The following is a 19,465-nucleotide window of genomic DNA, read 5'->3' as shown; positions in this document are numbered from 1 at the left end:
CTTGGTTTTTCTAATGATTCAATCTCAAAGACTAATACCAATTCTCTTCAAAGTGCTTCCAAATGAAGGTGCAGAACAGCAATACATGTAAGTCCTGGTGGTGGAGGGTAACAGAGCTAATTCCAAATATTTGACATCAAGACAGAGGGAGACAGTAAAAGTGCACAAGGACTGAGTACCTAAATAGCTCAGTTCTGCTATGGAAGCCAGTCATAGCCCTTCACCCACTGGACTGTTTCCTCAGCTGCAAGGTGAACAGGTTGGACCAAATGATTTCCACGAGTCTCTAGAGTTTTGAAGTTCTGTCTTTCCATTATCTCAATATTAGGCAAAGCATGCCAATGAGCACAGTCCCACCTACTCCTTATTCTAAATGTCAGACTTCTGCTCTAAAACCTATAACATGAGTTGAGGCTATGTAGGATAGTAGAATTCAAGTTTGAAAAATAAACAATAAGGAGCCTCTTGCAGTGGCCCCAGTTTGCTCTGAACAATTCATAAGACCACATGAACAAAGGAAACCCTCAAATACGGCTCAGCCACGGTAGGGCCATCTAAGCCCTGTGAGTGATTTCAAAAGGAGGACCCACTGTCTGGGTCCCACCTGCCCATGCGTTAGTCTGTGACCTCTGGGGACAGTCAGAAACAGCTTGAGACCAGCTGCTGGGCCTGATCCACAGAGTGGTGAGAGTGCTGAAAAGTGAAAGGAACATCTGCAGGCAGCTGGGGACCAAACCACAGGGCATTTGACTGAAACACCTTCGTAGACTTCTGTCACGGACAGGCGTATATCCAGTGAGTGTTCTACTGGACAGAAGTCTGGAAACCTTGCCTTCTAATTGCAGATCCACCACTAATATGCTGTGTAACATTGGGCAAGTCCTGAACTTCTTGGCTTCTTGGTTTTCTCCCCAGTACAACAAGTGATTAAGCTACGTGACAATCATGTTTATGTCTAGCTATGACATTCTCAAAGTCAGATATGGAATGTAGCATTTTTAAGTCTCCTCAGGTAGCGAGTCCAATGCAGTAACTCAGAGGAGGCTTTCCAGGAGCATGATTCTGCCAGAAGGAGCTGAGGTCTTATGAAAGGACAGTTTGAAAGTCAGACAAGCAGAAAAGACTTAAGAGATGATACAGATGTAGATATAGATTAGACATACACATAGATATTGATATAGATAGATATGGATGAGGATATATTGTTTCTCCTTTTTTTCCATGATTTTTTCCTTTATTAGTTTCTGCAAATGGTCTTTGTAGCAGAAATAGATTAGAGGAGGATATCCAAAGTGTGTTCCATAGAACATTATACACAATAACAAAAGGGTTCTGTGCAGAAAGGAGTTTGGGAAATGTTTCATTTTATATTCCACTCTTGAAGAGCCACACTCTTATTGGCATGTCAAGGCTCTGAGAAGTCTTCAGTGAAAGAGCCTGTTTACTTCTTGTTGTACCCAGGAGTCCTCAGACTCATTTGCCCACAGAGCCTTCTCATAATACCTGTTGACATCCATGGGGCTGGTGTTCTGTGGAAGGTACTCCGGAGCTGGCACAGCATTATTCTCCAATACGGCATCTCAGGGGCATGCATCTGGATGAGGCCTGCATGCATTATACTGCACTCCTTTTGTCCAGATTCCAAGCCATTAAACCTCTGCTGTTCCTTAGTTCCCACCTAACATGAGTGGCATTGTGATCAACTGAATGAGTAATAGCTTATAATAATGATTTAATAGTTTATTGTACTATGGACAATTAGCCAATGATGCCTGGGTCCTGTTTGATTGATTGAGATGGAAATCCATCCATCCATGCATGTGTGTATTTATGGTCTCACTCAGAGAATATGATTAAGAGGCGTCTGGTTCAGAAAGGTGGATTGAACATTTGTCTCCTCTTTTGAGATCCCACAAAAGTTATAGGAAATAGAGAAATATCAATACAGGAACAAATTCTGAATAGCAAACAGAGCAAGAGGGGAGACATGAGCAATTTCTAGAGCACATAGAGGAGACAGAAGCTGTCCATGGAGAAAATAAAGTGGCCAGAGCCCAGAATGTGCCCAAGAGGTTTGGGGGTCCTATCTGCTGAGAGTACAGGTAAAAGATCACCTGAAAGAAAGGACGAGGGTAAAGAAAAAGAATGGAAATTTCTCTATGGTTAACCCAGATGGCCTTAATTCCTTTTCCAATATCATTTTCCCAAAGTGAAAAGTAGCAGGATACTTAACCATAGAGAGAGGAGAAAGCCTCTAAAACTTCAAATAGAGTGATAGACTTATGGCTGCTAGTGGGAGTGTTCATACCCAGGGTGATGCACCCTTTGGGCTGGCATTGGGAAACAGTCACCTGCAAAATGGCTTGCTCCTGACACTGTCCATCAGGCAAATTCTGCATAAAGGACAAACACCATCTGTACACATATAGTTCCTGTTAGCCTCCCTAGTCTCTCCTGTTTAAATGTGAGGGGCTGATCAGTGATCACTCAACATGTGAATAACCCAGCAGCATGAAAAAGAAAGATCATGCATAGCAATAAAGCCTTTTCTTGTCATGTGTTTCCTCCCCTCACCCTTCCATAATCTGCTGCCACCTCTCCCCAGGGCTCCAAGCCTCTGTTCATTTCTGCACAGTATAAAAACTTCAGTCTTCTAGTCCTTCAAGTCTCATATTTTGTGTGGCTCCCATGCATTTGCACATAAATAAATTTGTATGCTTTTTCTTCTGTTAAAAAGAAAAGGAAGAATAAAAGAGAAAAAGAAAGATCAATATAAAAAAAAGCTGACCCCAGAGAAAACAAAGGTAAATCAGATAACTAACAGAAGCTAACTTGAAAGATAAATCTCTTAAGAAAGATTCAAGATTAAGTATGGGGTAATTAAATTATCAGAGAAATAATAAAACAAGATTTGCTAGAGATGAAAGAGGCATGTGTTTTCTTATTGACAGAGGCTAGCAAATGCTATGGATAAATTTTTGTACAGATCTATAGCTAGATACATTGCAAAATGCCGCAGATAAATTTTTATATAGATCCTTACCTAGATACAGTGTATTCAAATTTTAGAACTTTAAAGTTAAAGAAAGATCCCAAAAGCTTCCAAAGAGGAAAAACAGATCAATTACAAAGAAACTGCGAACAAAACCAGCATCAGACTTCTCAATAACACTGACACTAGAAAACACTGAAGCTAGGTCTTCAAATTTCTGAGGCAAAGAGTTTCTAATCTATAAACCATAACCAGAAAATCTATCAACCAAATGTAAAGATGAAATAAACATTTCAAATATTCAAAGATTCACTAAGAAATTTCCCCCTGAGGACGTTTTCTGAGGATGGTGGGACTAACATAAAAGTCCCAGTGAAAAGAAATTTCAGAATAATAGCTGAACCATAGGCCCAGAAAGCAACTGATACAAATCAAAAGAGGAAATCAGTGTCTTCAAGAAGAAGGGAGTAATTTTTTCAAGAGGTGTATGGATGTGTTAGTGATATGGTAAAGAAGGCAGATATAAAATAAATAGAAAAAAAAAATCAGCTAGAAATTCCTGGAAAGACAAACTGCAAAAACAAACAAACAAACAAACAAAAACTGATTCTGTAGGGACCAAGGGAAAACTTTCCCTTTGCCCTCCCTCTGAAGGTTCACTGAAAAATTAACCCACAAAGGGCAGATTAATTGGAGAAAAAGCACACCAATTTATTAATGTGTACACAAGGGAAAGTCACAGAGTGGTTAACCCACCCCCCAGTGGGATGCAGAAGCTGATTTACCATCTTGAAGTTACAAAAAGAATGGGGACTTGGAGTATGGCCAAAAACAGGTTATGGTTGCAAGACAGGTTATGGGAGGAAGAGAAGAGGAGACTTGGCTAGCAAAGGTGGTCTTGTTATGTAGATGAAGTCTCACAGGTAGCAGCTTTCAAATAGAATAATAAATGTATTTTTCAGACTTTTAAGGGTGTCAACCTCTCAGTTAGTTTTTCCTAGCTCTGGACAAGGGAAGCACTGGTTGCATAAGTGCAGATTTTCTACAGAAGCAATTTTGCCACACAAAAGACAGCTTTGTAGGAATACTTTTGTTTTCTGACTCTCCAAGCAGCCATTTGAAAATATATCAAAGAAATATGCTTTGGGGTAAAGTATTTTTATTTCCTTCAGTCCCCACTTTGAAGCCTTAACAAGTTTCACATATTTGGCCATGTGTGGTGGCTCACACCTGTAATCCCAGCACTTTGGGAGGCTGAGGCAGGCTGATCACTTGAGGTCAGGAGTTCGAGACCAGCCTGATCAACATGGTGAAACCCCATCTCTAGTAAAAATACAAAAATTAGGTGGGTGTGGTGGTGAGTCTGTAATCCCAGCTACTCAGGAGACTGAGACCAGAGAATTGCTTGAACCTGGGTGGCAGAGGTTACAGTGAACTGAGATGGTGCCATTGCACTCCAGAGCAAGACTCTTGTCTCAAACAAACAACAAAAAATGTTTCACATATTAAAAGCCAAGTTGATAGCTTTGGAGAGATTTGGTTTAGAGATTGTTAGAGATAGAAGAATGGAAAACAAATTGGGATATGCAGAAAAGAGTAAATTTAAATATACCATTCCGTCTCTCTTTAAATCAGTCTTTTAGTCCTGAGAATAGATCAGTTTGGTTAAACAGTTGTGTCCCCTTCCAGGAGGTGGCATTGCAGGTAGGCTAGGCTCTATATATGATGCAGGCAAACAGATCATAAATAAAAGATATTTCTGTGGAAACAGGAAAAAAAAAAAAAGGCTAATGTCTGGAATAGTCTATAAATTACTTTTTTTTAGAGTCTCTGAAGCATCTTCAGATTTCAGTGACAATCTGACACATATTTCTGGATTGTAGTTTGAATTGGGTATTTAAATGAACTTTGTGAGTTCATATATTACTGGCTGTTTATATATAATTTGCTGTGGTAATTTTTCTTGAAGTTTGTTTAAGTGGCCTATCTTTAGTTTGCAGGGCTTTAAGAAAAGCACAGTTTTAATTTCTAATAATTTCAAGTTAGAAAAATGGAAGAAAAATTGGAAATGTTATTTTGGAGACTTGTAGCCAAGAAAGAATTCAGGATTCAGTCTAAATTGTGAGAAAATAATAAAAACTCAAAAATAATGGACAAGGCTAGAATCTCATAACAGGGTTACGAGGAAAAAAAAAAAACTATAGGGTTTTTTTTTTAAAAAAAAAAAAAACAACAATTTTTCTCTTTAGTCCTTTATTTCTACCAAAGACAAATAATGGTAGGACAAACTTATTTGCAAAATAAGTATTAGTTTGATAATATTTGGGCCTGATTATTCATATTCATATAAAGCATAGCAAGAACAGTGATTGGCCATAGAGGCTCTTATAAGTTAGCTTTGTTGGAACTTTTTTACAAGGAATCTAAGATTAGACTTTTTAAAACCTCAAGCCTAGAAAGCCAAGCCAAGGATGTGCCACTTATCTATATCTGTAATACCTGTACAAATTGGGCGAATGTTTCCCTTCTCGAGGTCTTAAAATATCTTGAGGTTTCTGGGCCTGTCAGAAAGTGACATATTTTACTTACCACAGGTCAGGAACCCTATAAAGAAACTGTGTAGAAAAGGTATCAGGTCAGACTTTTTAAAGGTCTTCTTATCAGCTCGATAAAGTCAATCTAAATTCCTCAAAGCAGTCTGATCATATTTGAAAATATACCATTTCAGTCAAGGCCTTGGTAAAATAACCACTATATCCAATAACCACTATATCCACTATTAACTACTATATCCACTATAGCCACTATTTTGTCCTACAAAAGAAAACAGATTCTAATTGAACTTATGTAAATAACTACATTGCTATAAATTAAGAATACTCACAACTTTTCAAAATTCTGGAGAAATCAGGTAAAGAAAAAACTGAATGGTTTAATTTTGCTCACAAAACTATGCTTTACCCAGTTGTTGTTGTAAGCTATAAGTAGCTCAAAAGAAAAAGTTTTCTTAACTTTAGACAATAAAGCATAAAAAGAATCAACAATGTTTCAAACAAAAAGAAGTCATTAAAAATTATTTTGGTCCTCTGTTAGTTCAGTCCCATGTAATTAATTCTTGTCCCACTTGATGTTGTGTTGGCAATTTTCATGAACATGTCAGGTTATTAAAATTAGAGTCTTGAATGTTTTTTATCTAGTTCAATGATATGATCTCCAAAGTTATAGCACCTATGTTCAAGAGAACCTGTCAGAGTCCTTTCAATGAATTACCTTGAAGATGAAGCAAATTTTGGACAGTAGCTGATTACAAACCTTTTTTTGAGAATAATCAAAGTAAAACAATAATTGTCTGTGGATAAAAAAGACAGAAATAGCTATAAAGACACAACTGGCAATGAAATTTGGTTATTTTTGTGGCACACAACAATTTAACATAATAATCTTAATTATTGCTGATAACATATACTAAGACTTATTTCAAATATGAGACAAATTAAAATGTGCCACAATTTTGACAAGTAACAATGCAAGAGGGAGAATTCATTTGATCCTGATGCTGGAAATATATCCTGCTTGGAGTAAAATGCATTCTTGGATCTATAGAGAAGATTATAAATATAACCCTTATTCACTGCAGTAAGAAATATATAGCCATCAATATAAAAGGTCTGTTTATTGATTTTTCGACACTTAGCATCAACCTATAAACAAAACGCGAAACACTTAATCTTTCTTACACAATCTTGACAAGGTAAAGGAAAAGTACAGCTGATTTGGGAGGTGGGTGTGGAAGAGAAAAAGTACAGGGAAAGGCAGGAAGACTAAATAGCCTCATCTTTATAGTGAGGAGAGTCAAGTGATACTGTCTGGAGCTGATGGAAGAAGTCATAAATATATCACATAAAGTTAAAAACATAAGCAATAGAAGATAATTTTTAAAATCAAGAACATTTAAAAATCAAGAATTATAAAATGGATATTGTTATTTTTCTTATTGTCCTGTCCATGTCTAAAGTTGTCGTACCTGCAAGTAAAACTATGACTATAATATTTAGAATTATGAAGGCAGCCACCTAAATAAATTAGAAATCCTTAAAAAAATTTTTTCCAGTGTGTGGAATGTGGTCAGGTAGAGCAGAGGTTAGAGACTGTTTTTTGAAAAAACATTATAAGCAATTCTGTACTATTCCTTGTCATGTGTATTAGTTCATGCTTGTGTCACTGTAAAGGAATACCTGAGTTTGGGTAACTTATAAAGAAAAGAGGTATAATTGGCTCATGGTTCTGCAGGCTGTACTGGAAGCATGGCAATGGCATCTGTTTCTAGTGAGGGCCTCAAGAAACTTACAATCATGGCAGAAGGCAACAAGGAGCCAGCATGTCACATGGTGAAAACAAGAGCAAATGAAAGAGAATGAGGAGGTCCCAGACTCTTTTAAACAACCAGATCTCACATAACTAACTGAGCAAGAACTCACTTATCACCAAGGGGGTGGTATTAAACCCATTCGTGAGGGATTTACCCCCATGATCCAATCACCTTCCACCAGGCTCCACCTCCAACATTGGGAATCACATTTCAACATGAGATTTGGAGGGACAAACACATCCAAACCATATTATTTCACCCCTGCCCCCCTCCAAATATCATCTCCTTACATTTCAAAATATGGTTATGCCTTCACAATAGTCCCTCAAAAGTATTAACTCATTCCAGTATTAACACAAATGTTCCATGTCCACAGTCCACAGCCTCATGTGGGGCTCAAGGCCAAGTTCCTTTCACCTATGTGCCTGTAAAATCAGAACAAGTAATTTACTTCTAAGATAGTGGTGGTACAGGCATTGGGTAAATATTCTTGTTCCAAAGTGGAGAAATTGACCAAAACAAAGGGGTATCACACAAGTGTGGAACACAGCAGGGCTGTCATTAAATCTTAAAGCTTCAAAATAGTCTTCTTTGACACCATGTCCCACATCCAGGGCACACTGGTGCAAGGGATAGGCTCCCAGAGCCTTAGACAGCTCTACCCCTATGGCTTTGCAGTGTGCATCCTCCATTGCTGCTCCCACAGATTGGAGTTGAGTGTCTGCAGCTTTTCCATGCTGAGGTTTCAAGCTGCCAGTGTCTCTACCATTCTTGGATATGGAAGTCAGCAGCCCCTTTCCCACAGCTCCACTAGGAAGTGCCCCAGTGGGGACTCTGTGTAGAGGCTCCAACCCCACATTTTCCCTTGATATTAACCTAGTAGAGTTTCTTTGTGGGGCCTCTGCCCCAGTGGTAGACTTCTGCCTGGGCACCCAGGCTTTCCTATACCTCCTATGGAATTTAGATGGGAGCTGCCAAGCCTTCTTCACTCTTGCATTCTGTGTGCCTGTAGGCTTAACACCACATGGAAGCATAGCTTATGCTATCCAAAGTTGTGTCTGGAGCTGTACTTGGGCCCTTTTGAGCCTTGGCTAGAGCTGGAACAGCCAGAATGTAAGGAGCAGTGTCATGAGGCTGAGCAGGGCAACAGCACCCTGGGCCTGGCCCCTGAAACCATTCTTTCCTCTTAGGCCTCTGAGCCTGTGATCAGAGGGGCTGTCCCAAAGACTTTTGAAAGGCCCTTGAGGTCTTTTTCTTATTGTCTTGGATATTAGCACTTGGCTCCCTTTTAGTCATGCTATTCACTTTAGCAAATTGCTCCACAGGCCACTTGAATTCCTCCTCTGAAAATGTTCTTTTCCTTTCTACCACATGAGTAGTCTGCAAATTTTCCAAACCCTTATGCTCTGCTTTCCTTTTAAATATAAGTTTCAAGTTTGTCATGTCTTTGCCTCCATATCTGATCATAGACTGTTAGAAGCAGCTAGACCACTCAGGAACTCTGCTACTTAGAAATTTCTTCTGCCACATACCCTAAGTTATCACTCTTAAGTTCAACCTTCCACAGATCCCTAAGGCATGAACATGAATGCAGCCAAATTATTTGCTGTGGTGTGCACAGGTTACCTTTACTCCAGTTTTCAACAACTTTTTAATTTCAATTTGATACTTCCTTAGCCTAGTCTTCACTGTCCGTATTTCTATCAGCATTTTGGTCAAAACCATTTAATTAGTCTCTAAGAAGTTCCAAACTTTCCCTCATCTTCCTGTGTTCTGAGCTCCCTCTGCCCAAATTCCTCCAACCCCTGCCCATTACTCAGTTCCAAAGTTACTTCTATATTTTCAGGTATTTTTATAGCAAAACCCCACTCCTTGGTGCCAATTTTCTGTATTAGTCCATGCTTGTGTCACTATAAAGGAATACCTAAGGCTGGGTAATTTATAAAGAAAAGAGGTTTAATTGGGTCATGATTCTGCAGGCTGTACTAGAAGCATGGCAATGGCATCTGTTTCTAGTGAGGGCCTCGGGAAGCTTACAATCATGGCAGAAGGCAACAAGGAGCGAGCATGCCACATGGTGAGAGTGAGAGCAAGAGAGAAAGGAGGGGAGGTTCCAGACTCTTAAATAACCAGATCTCACATAACCGAGTAAGCAGTCACTTACACCAAGGGGATGGAGCTAAACCGTTCATGATAGATCTGCCCCCATGATCCAATCACCTCCCACCAGGCCCCACCTCCAACATTGGGAATCACATTTCAACATGAGATTTGGAGGAACAAATAATCCAAATGACATCACCATATTACCACCATATCACTTTGATTTTTAGGATCACTGAGTACCTACTATGTGGCAAGCATTGTGTTGCATACCAGATATTTAGAGGTGTTAGCAGCCTTATAGCAGAAGCATCTAAGAAACAAATGATGCTAGCACAGGAGCCCTTCCTAGGGATGTTTGTGTGTAAATTGGGAGAGAGGAAGGCAGGGCAAGGAACCACAGCTTACTTCCTTACTTCTCAGCAGGAAAGTTCACGGAGTATTTGGCCAATTGATTAAAACTGTTGGTATATAAACCTCAGAGAGGTGAATTATGAGAAGAAGAGTTTAGGACTTGGGGGCTTGGAGACTTGACTCAATTTCTTTAGATTAATAACATTCTAGGCAGGCAGATAGAATTACTGACAGTTTGGGGCTGTAAGAATCCTTAGAGAGACTCTATCCAACCCTTTCATTTTACAAAGGAAGGTTGGTAGTAGCAGAGCTACTCCAATTTAGTCCTTCTGATTCCAGGTTTAGTCCTAGTTCAAGGGAATTCCAGACTAAGACACCTGTCAACACAGGGAACTGATATTTATTACATACCTACCTTGAGCAGGCATGGTACTGACTACTTGATACATGTTATTTAATCTAATCTTCACAGCAGCCATGTGAGGTAGGCTATGCCCATATTAAATTTGAACAAACTAATATTTAAGTGTTTACATAATTTGTCTAAGGTCAATAACTGAACAGATATAAAAGAGTTTGACCTCTAAGTTCATGACCCTTGGGTTTTGCTCATAATTTGAGCCCTACTGGTTGAGATGAGAGCAGCATATTCCTACACTGGTGAACAGAGGTAAAAATAACCATTTCATATTTAATCATTAAACATATTGACATGATGCATAATAAAAGAAACATGGTCATGGCGCTGTATAAGCAGAGCTCTTTGATCTGCCTCTCCACTCTCCTGTGGCCACACTGGGTGAAGGTCTGTGTGCTGCTAGACCATCCTTCTTAATTAGAAAGGACCCCAGGAGACTTCGCCTAGCCCCAAGCTATCCTGAGCAAAATAAATAGGAAACAGAAAAGAGAGAGGAGAGATAAATTCTTACTGACTTTAAAAGATTTATACTGACAATATCCCAAGGAGCTTATGAAATGTATTTTTTCCCTTATTTTTGGTAGAGGAAAGCTGCCGATGAAGAGATAGCTCTCAACTATAGAGTTTCACTGACAGTGAAAATACTTTAAGCTCAGTTGCTTATTGATAGGTTGCAGAAAATAAGGTTCATATAAACATCATCTCACATATTAGAACTGGAAAAATAATCTATCTTTCAGTCAGCTTTGAAAGAGTTCCATTATTGAGGTGCCAAATTACGGGGACAGAATTCACATGCATGGCCACACCCAAGAGTGGAGAGGATCAGTGACACATGAAGTGTCCCTGGTCCCAATACCCCAACACCTTCAGCTGGATTTTTTTAGCTTCTCGTGCGTGTGCACATGTGCATAAGTATAATCTTCCTGAGAAGAACGGGTATACCTTCTTTATTTTGCCCCCATTCTTCCCTTTAGTAACTGAAAAATTTCCTGGTTTCTACTCAACATTCTGCCAACTTGAGAACATCAGAGAATGGTCTCAGACCAGGGCACAGTTGCTGCTGCTCCCTTATGTGTAAATTATTATCGGACATGGGACTGGCTTCATCCTAACCCCAGGCCATACCCCCAAAGAGTCTGGGGCAAGACTCTGTCCCCAAAGATACTTCCAGGGTCCTCATGTGCTCTGCACAGATACACACTACCCTAGTACTGGAAACCCCAGTCATCCACCTTCGACATATTGCCTTTGCTTACAACAGTAACATAGCAAACACTTCAAATTTGTATTTAGTCACATTCTTGCCCTTGTGTGGACTTGTGGTGCAAGATAAGGTTGGGTCAATATTAATTCCCTCTTGCCCCCACCATAACAGATCAGATCTCCTGCAGCACCACTCTGATGGTGCCATTCTCCTGCTCGAAATATCTGGCTCTCTATTATCCACAAAATAAAGCTGGAAATCTTCAGCCAGGAAGCAATGCTCTCTATGGTCTGGTTACACCACCTATCACCCTAGCCTTCCTTATTTCTCAGTTTTCTCTTCAGTGCCTACTCTGCAGCCAAACATCATCTACCTTTGTCCTTATTCCTCTTCCCTTCAACTTCTGCACAGTCCATTCTGCCAGTATCTTTGTTTTTCTCTCCCTGTAAGACCTGGCTCAAGGGTCTTCCTCTTTATAGATCTTCCCACCTGGACCTCCTGTCTCCTCCCTCCTGAAGCCTCCCAACATGTTTTGCCTGGATGCGTGTCTGACTTTATGACCTCTTTTAGTGCTGATAGTTCTTGCAGACATCTCTTCACCCCTGCCAGACCTGGAGTTCCTTGAAGGCCACAACTGTGTCTGTCACGTCGTCTCCTCAGCGCAAAGCCAGTCGGTGCTTGGATGTTTGCTCAAAATAGGCATCCGTTAAACGGAATCTGAGGGCAGAAAGGAGTAAGGAAGGGACCGAATAAATGGATTGGGTCTGGTGCCCATGTGCCCCTCATTCACCTTCCTGCCCCTCTGACTTCCAAAGTTGTACATTCTGGCCACAAGGTACCTTGGCCATGTTTCAGGCTGAAGTACACGGTGGGCCAGTGAAAAAGATACAAGGAGAAGAGTACTGCTTAGGAGTCCAGAAATCTGGAGTCTGGTCTTAACCTTCAAACTAAGACTTTGGACAAATCATTTCCCTATCTGGATCTCCAGTCTGCTTCTCTAGGAAAGCAAGGCAACTGAATTAGATGATCATCCCCATTCTTTGTTTTTGGTTCTAATCCCTTTTCTTTTCCTCTGTGCCCAGACAAGAACATTTCCTCCACTCAAAATACTGTAATAATGTAGATTATTTACTGATGGTTGTAGAGCACTTCTCATGACCATACGCCATGCTGAAACTTCCCAGCAGGTACAGAGGGTTCACGTTCTCGATCCAGCTCAGACACAGTCTTGTGCTTCATCCTGATTTAAACCAGAAGTCGCTTTTACTTACTTTAAGAAAGTTGGAAATCTCCAATTCCTGGAAGAACACCTTCCTTTGGAATAATGCTTTGCCTTGGTAGGAATCCCTCTCTTTTATCTGCACCGTTGCTTATTGCAGGCTGCTAGTTTATTTGCTTATTTGGGAAACTGGGTTATCTGCAGAAGGAGACCTTGGAAGTGCCAGGAGTAGTTTAAGAAGACTGAGTACTCCTTAGCTGCTTCCCACTGTGGAAGTCAGGGATCTTGTTGAAATAGATTTCTACTGCAAAAGCAGCAGCATCTAATGGCCCAAAACTTCATTGCAGAAGTGCAGCAAGTAAAATTAATGTATCAGAGGGAATGCCTGGAACAATACAATGGTGGTGTGCTTTTACACTGATAGTAATCCCGTTGAGTGTAGGTTTCTTGCAGGTCATTTGGCCTGTGCTACTGGAATCAGGATTGGCTTGCTCCAGAGGGAAACTCTGCCACGGGCACAACACCAGGGGGGATTTGTAGGGCTTTTTCTGGGGAGAGTTGCAAGTTCACATGACTCATAGGCTCAAGAGCTGAAATGAACCTTTAGAGATTATTGAGTTCAGCCAACCCTCTCACCCCATTTTACAAGGGAGGAAACGAAACCTAGAAAAGTTAATGCTTTTCCCAAGATCATTCAACTAGTAAGGGAAGGAACAAGAGTCTTTTGAAATAGATGTTTTTATTCCTGTTTTGCAGATGAAAAATCTAAGGCTCTAGGACACAGAAGTAGGAAGTAGGGGAGGTAAGGTTAGAACCTTGGTCTGCCTGACTGTAAGGTCCATGTGCCCAGTCACTGTCCACCTGCATCAGGCTATACTATTTACAAAGAAAATCTAAGAGCGGAGGAAGAAGGCTGGGTGCATGCAGAGAAGGAGATAATGGCCTCCAGTATCTCTGATTTTGATGCTATTTGTCTCTAAGTCTTGCCACAGAGCTACTGCTGGTCTTACCTGAATACATCTACAGATTCATTTTCCCTGTCTCTTTCCAGGGTCCTTTCTCCTCCTCAACACCTCAGCTGACTCCAAGCACACCATCCTAAGTCCGTGGATGAGGAGCAGCAGTGAGCACTGTACGCTGGCCGTCTCAGTGCACAGGCACCTGCAGCCCTCTGGAAGATACATTGCCCAGCTGCTGCCCCACAACGAGGCTGCAAGAGAGATCCTCCTGATGCCCACCCCAGGGAAGCATGGGTAAGTACTTCTCCATGTCCAAAATTGATTTTATACAAGGTGATTCGGCTTTTGGCTACACATTTCCAGAGTCTGTGACATCTACTTACAAACTCATGATTGTCCTTGAATCGGTAGGTCCAGGGTGAGCAATTGCTACTAATATCCCTTAGGTGGTGTCTTGGGTACTGACCTGTGGGTCCCTCTGACTGTCCTGGCTAGTGGCCCTTCCAGAAGCCAGAGGACCAGCTGCCAGAGTGGGCATTTCATGAGTGGGTATTAAAGATGTTCATTTCCCAAAGTTCAGATGGAGCCAAGAAGAAAACAGCCAAAGAAATGTTAAAAGGCCGGAATGAAAGTAATTTAATATGGTAGAAACTGGGTTTTACCAGCAGAAGTTGGGCAGGAAGGGAAAGGACAAAATATTTTGGCCATCCAAGCAGGTTCTACGGGAATTTGGTACCCCAGAGCAGGATTAGTCATGGATACTACACCAGTGTAATTCAGTAGAGATTGGAACAGAGCTTTGTGCTACAACCACCAAGGCATATGCCAGTGGAAACCTTTAAGCTTTCTGGAGATTCTTACTTGCTTACTCAGTGATTCATCAGGGCTCTACAAGTCGTGACATTGGAAAGCAAAGTTAAACTAGGGCACCTCTGTGCCTGGCTTTTGTTTTTTCATTCCATAAGTATAAATACCATCCTATGATCTCAGCACTGAGGGACCCCAGATCTGATTACTTTAGCAACAAGGATCCTTCTTTGTGACTTGTTTACAGGAGAAAATTCCCAAATGTCTAGCTGTGCTTAGACTTGGCTTCCTTCTAAGAGAATATCTTTTCAGAAGGGTCCCACCTGGACGATGACTGCTACCCATCCTCCATCCCCATGGTGTGCAGGGGAGAGATCCTGTCTGTTGCTTTGGCAGTAAGGCTGAATGGCCTCCTTCATAATTTATTGAAAGTCTTCTCCCCACTCCCCGCCATTAACCCATCTGTATTTAGTTGCACTTAGAAGGACTACAAGCTGCTGCAGTCTCATCAGGAATGAAATCTTGGCATCAAAAAGAATGCTCTCCACATTCCTAAACTCATATCCATCTTCCTGCCTCTGAAATACCTCTTTGGGCTGGCTGAGAAGGTCCCAGCTACCAAGGACTCTTGCTCTATTCACCAGATATCAGTGTGGGATAGCAGGTGTCTGGACTGCCCCGTTTGGGACCAGCTGTCCTCTGGCACCAAGCCTCCCTCCAGCACAGCTTCTCTTTCCAGTAAGGAGCCTGGATGGGAAGGCCTCTTATCTGAGAGCAGGGCTATGTGCCATCCTGTAGGTATTTGCTCAGTCTCATATTCTGAGAGTTGCATATTCTGACTTACCACTCTCAACATTCCTTCCTTCCCCACCAGGCCTGGCAGAGACCAGGGATTGTTGCTTGAGGCTGCTGAGCCCTCAGGCATCAGTCCCTTGTGATGCTGGTGGAGGGTGGGGGGATTCACAGATGTGGCTGGGAGAGGTGGAGTTGGAGTCTGAGAATACCCACGAGTGTGAGAAAAGGTGCCAGAGGGGTTTCAGCCCTTCTTGTGTGGCCTGGCCTGTTTCCCTGTGTAGCATAGTCAGGAACATAACTCCTCGGGTGTGACTGGCCATAGGGCCTTGCAAATAGTTTTTCCCTCTTTACCTTTCTATGCTCATAACTACCAAGTGAATTCTGATTTAAAGGAGGAGAAAATGAGGCAGAGAGAGGAAATAGGAAGTGACGTGGTCCAAACTGGGCTCTTTCCAGGAAACCTAAAGCCTCTTAGGGAGAAAGGGTGGAGTTGGGAAAGAGAAAGGGAAATATGAAAGAATCTTGCAAAAACATAAAAAAGAGAGTGATTGTTTTGATTATTTGACCTTTCAAGACAAGTGAGCCCTGGGGCATGCGTTGTCAGTGCCTTCAAGGGCAGCCTTCCCTCCATATGGTGCCATGGCCACCTACCTCAAGGTCCACCTGGCCACCCAACTTACCCTCTTCCCAAGGCAATGCCTCTATTACCAGAGGAGCTGCTCTGTCCTCTGGAAGGTGTGAGTTGAGCAGGACAGAGGAATTGGGACTGAGCTGAGGCAAATTCAGTGACTCGATGGCTTTGTCTGGGGCTGCCTACGTATACAGGGACTTAATCTTAGACCCAAGCTTCATGCATCTCAGGTACAGCGATGTTTTCCCCTGGCCCTGGCAGAGCCATGGAATTTATGGAGTTTAGTGAAGAGCAGGAGTGATTCCAGATTTAAATTACAGATGCCTGGGCCAGCCTCCTCACCTCCCCTGAGATCAGTGTGGTGAGGGTAGAAGGTGGCAGCAGAAAGGACAATCAATAGACCATCCACTGCAACGCAGAGCTACTCTCGTGGGTGCCTTGGCTAGCTGCAAGGAACAGGGCATTTGCCTAGCAAATCAAAACTTGCCCAGCTTTGCACCGTTGAGAGTTTGGGATCACAAAGAATGGAGATTTGCCTGCTCTCTGATTATGGGGTCACTGCTAGTCTCAAGAATCTTTGGATTTGCAATACTCAGCAGTTTGCCTTGCTGAAAGCTCATTCCGTTTAATGTCAGAGATGACCTCACTAGCATAGCGCTCAGAGCAGTGAGGGGGACACAGTGATATCCTGGTGATGTCGAATGTGATGATTACGAATGGGGCTGGCTTCCTCTCATAACAGGAGATGGTGGTTTGGGGACCACTATTTGGAAAACAACATTCCGTGTTTATAGTAATGAGGGAGGAAGTTGTAATAATAAAGTCGGCTGGGGAGAGCCTGACTCAGAGGAGTGGGCTGAGGAATGACAAGTCAGACGCCACCAAGTTCCCCGGAAACCACTGAGTCGTGAGCAGGCAGTGCTGGCTGTCGTGCATCAGAGGGGCGGGAGCAGCAGGCTGGTTGGAAGCACCCGGAGGCAGGAGGTAGGGGAAAGGCAGTTGGAGAAGCACAGCAGCTGCTCCCTTCCTAGTCGCCTGGAGAGCAGCGGAGTATATGAGGTCTAATGAATCACAGAGCATGAGTGGCCACGTTGGCCAAGGCTGCTTGGCTTTGCCCAGAGTCTCGCAGGGGACAGACAGGTGAGTGCCCAGTCTGCTCATGTGCCCAGCCAGAATGACCAGAGAATCAAGGAAGCAGAGAAATAGGGGCTGTCAAACAGCCTAGGCCCAGCTGGTCACAGTCACGTAGGCATAGGACATCTTAGCTAGAAATTAGTGGCCACAAAGTCCCCATGAACTGACTGAATATGATAATACCTATGTAAAATGGTGAGTTGTGAAATGGCATATGGAAAATGGCTCACACGGTGCCTGGCTATAGTTGGCACTAATAAATGCTAGGTCCTTTTTGGTTCAAACATTCATCTCACCATCATGGATTCAGTGCCTCTTGTGTAGTAGGTGCCAAAGACGACACAGCCAAAGACAACAAGGTCATAGCTTTCAAGGAACATCCAGTCCAGTAAGGAAGACACAAGCAGAATAGCAACAGCACGTGCTTGTGTGAATGTTTTAAAATTGAGGCTCATATTATTAAGAGGCTGAGCTAAGATCGCTAATGGCAGATCCAGCAGAAGCAGCCGGCTAGGGAGCCATCCACTGCACCACACTGCTGTTCTGATGTGTCTTAGAAAGATCGATCCAGCAGCAATTGTCTATGTAAAATTGGTGTTCTCCTGGATGCAGGAATGCAAGCTTGAGGGTGGGTGGCATGTCAGGCTATAGGAGACACTCTCCAGGGCTCCTGCCCAGAAGGCCACCTCCAGTCTTGTTTCCTCTCCAAGCACATGGCTTTCTCCTACAGCCACGGGTATCTGGGGACTTTATTATGTGTGACCAGAACTACACAGTGTGTGGAGGGAAGAATTGGGCCCCGAGGGAATAGAAGTTGCCAATCATATGAATTACTAATACTTGAAAAGATATTTTAAACCGAAAGTCATTGGGGAAACTCAGGCTTGAGCCAAGATAAGCTGTCAGGGCATTTTAAAGCACAAATAAGACTCAGTCCAGAGTGTGGTGGTGAACTGAAATTCTCAGCACAAAGCCTTGCCTTTCTGCAGGACCTCAACCCCTAGACCCGGAAGATACTTGAGTCTAATCTCCTCCCCTTTCCATGTTGGTTTCCTGATGGGGAACGTGAAGCCCAGGGGGATGATGATGTGGTGTGATGTGATGAAGGTCAAACTGCAGGCTCAGACCCGGCACAATGGCTCACACCCCTAATCCCAGCACTTTGGGAGGCCAAGTTGGGAGGATCACTTGGGGCCAGAGTTCAAGACCAGCCTGGGCAACATAGTGAGATCCCCAACCTCTACAAAAAAAATATATTTTTAGTTAGCCAGGCATGATGCAACATGCCTGTAATCCCAGCTACTCATGAGGCTGAGGCAGGAGGCTTGCTTTAGCCCAAGAGGTTGAGGCTGCAGTAAACTATGATCATGCCACTGTACTCCAGCCTGGGTGACAGAGCAAGACCCTGTCTCAAAAAAACAAACTAACAAACACACAGAACTGCAGGCTCGTGGCAAAGCCAGGACTCATCTCCACAGTGGCACCCTGGAAGGGTCTGTTTCCCAGCTGCCCAGCTGCATCAGTAAACCCTCAAACTCACTGCCCTTAGATTAAAATCTGCAGCCACCCTCCCCAAGTGAAGAAAAATTTGCATTCACACTGGGTACCCATACAGCTGCAGCACTTACTTAAGGCAATCAGTTCTGACCAAAGATCCCAGCTTTAAAACTAGTAACAATCCTAATAGGAAATGTGCCAAGGTAATTTAACTCAAAGAGATATTGATTTGTGGCCATCAGGAGGTGCGGTTTCAGTCCTGATTCCGCCGCTAATTTGCGGCATGGTTATGGACAACCACAGCATTGCCCAGCTGTAGCTTCTTACCTTCTAAAGTGGAGGTTCTGACTGCCCTCTGCTCCCCTCTTCTGTCCCAGCAATGCCAGCGACCCATCCTCAGATGCCATCCAGGACTAGGGCAGCAGGAAGTAATTCTCCCCACCCCAGACTCCTGCTCCCTGGACAAAGAGGGACCTCCCTTCTGGCCCACTGATACCTTCACCACTAATTCACAGAACCTCAAACGTTCCTGTCAGTAGACAGGCTGAGCGAGAGATGGTCTCAGGGCAGGGCACCTATGGAAAGATGCCACCAGGCATTTGCTCCTGAAAAGGGACCTGATTGCTTTTCCCAGGCTGCTCTGGGTTGAACTTCAGTCAGCCCAGGGCAAAGTGGCAAGTCTTGACAGCTGGGGAAATCAGAGCCTGTGGCATTCAGCCTCCACGGTCAAAAGTTCTCCTCGAATCTTGCCTGCATGATAAACGAGATCAGAAATAAAAAAGGTGATCATTTATTGAAATTGATGCCCTCAAGTGGCAGTGTCACAATGATTTAATTTCAGGCCCAGCTTTTTCTCACTTTCAAAGTCATTCATAGAGTCAGCTTCTCTCTTTTCCCCCATGGTCTGAATAACACACTAATAAATATACAATAAGGCCTTTAATGTCTAGGTGATTTACACTAAAAAGAGAGAGCCATTC

The 19,465-nt window shown here is 42.8% G+C and overlaps 1 protein-coding gene across 1 annotated transcript in view; it reads left to right on the top strand.

Annotated features, from left to right (window-relative positions):
• Positions 1-19,465, top strand: part of LOC105479716 (ALK receptor tyrosine kinase) — a 750,786-nt gene that overhangs the window by 385,736 nt on the left and 345,585 nt on the right. The window contains exon 4 of the mRNA XM_011737869.3: positions 13,714-13,915. Coding sequence (XP_011736171.2) covers positions 13,714-13,915 — 202 coding nt within the window. The remainder of the gene's footprint in view (positions 1-13,713; positions 13,916-19,465) is intronic.

Source organism: Macaca nemestrina, chromosome 13, assembly GCF_043159975.1.
Source record: "Macaca nemestrina isolate mMacNem1 chromosome 13, mMacNem.hap1, whole genome shotgun sequence".
In the NCBI taxonomy this organism is placed as follows: Eukaryota; Metazoa; Chordata; class Mammalia; order Primates; family Cercopithecidae; genus Macaca; species Macaca nemestrina.
The sequence above is the reverse complement of the archived record's forward strand: the minus strand, read 5'-3'. Positions and strand labels throughout refer to the sequence as shown.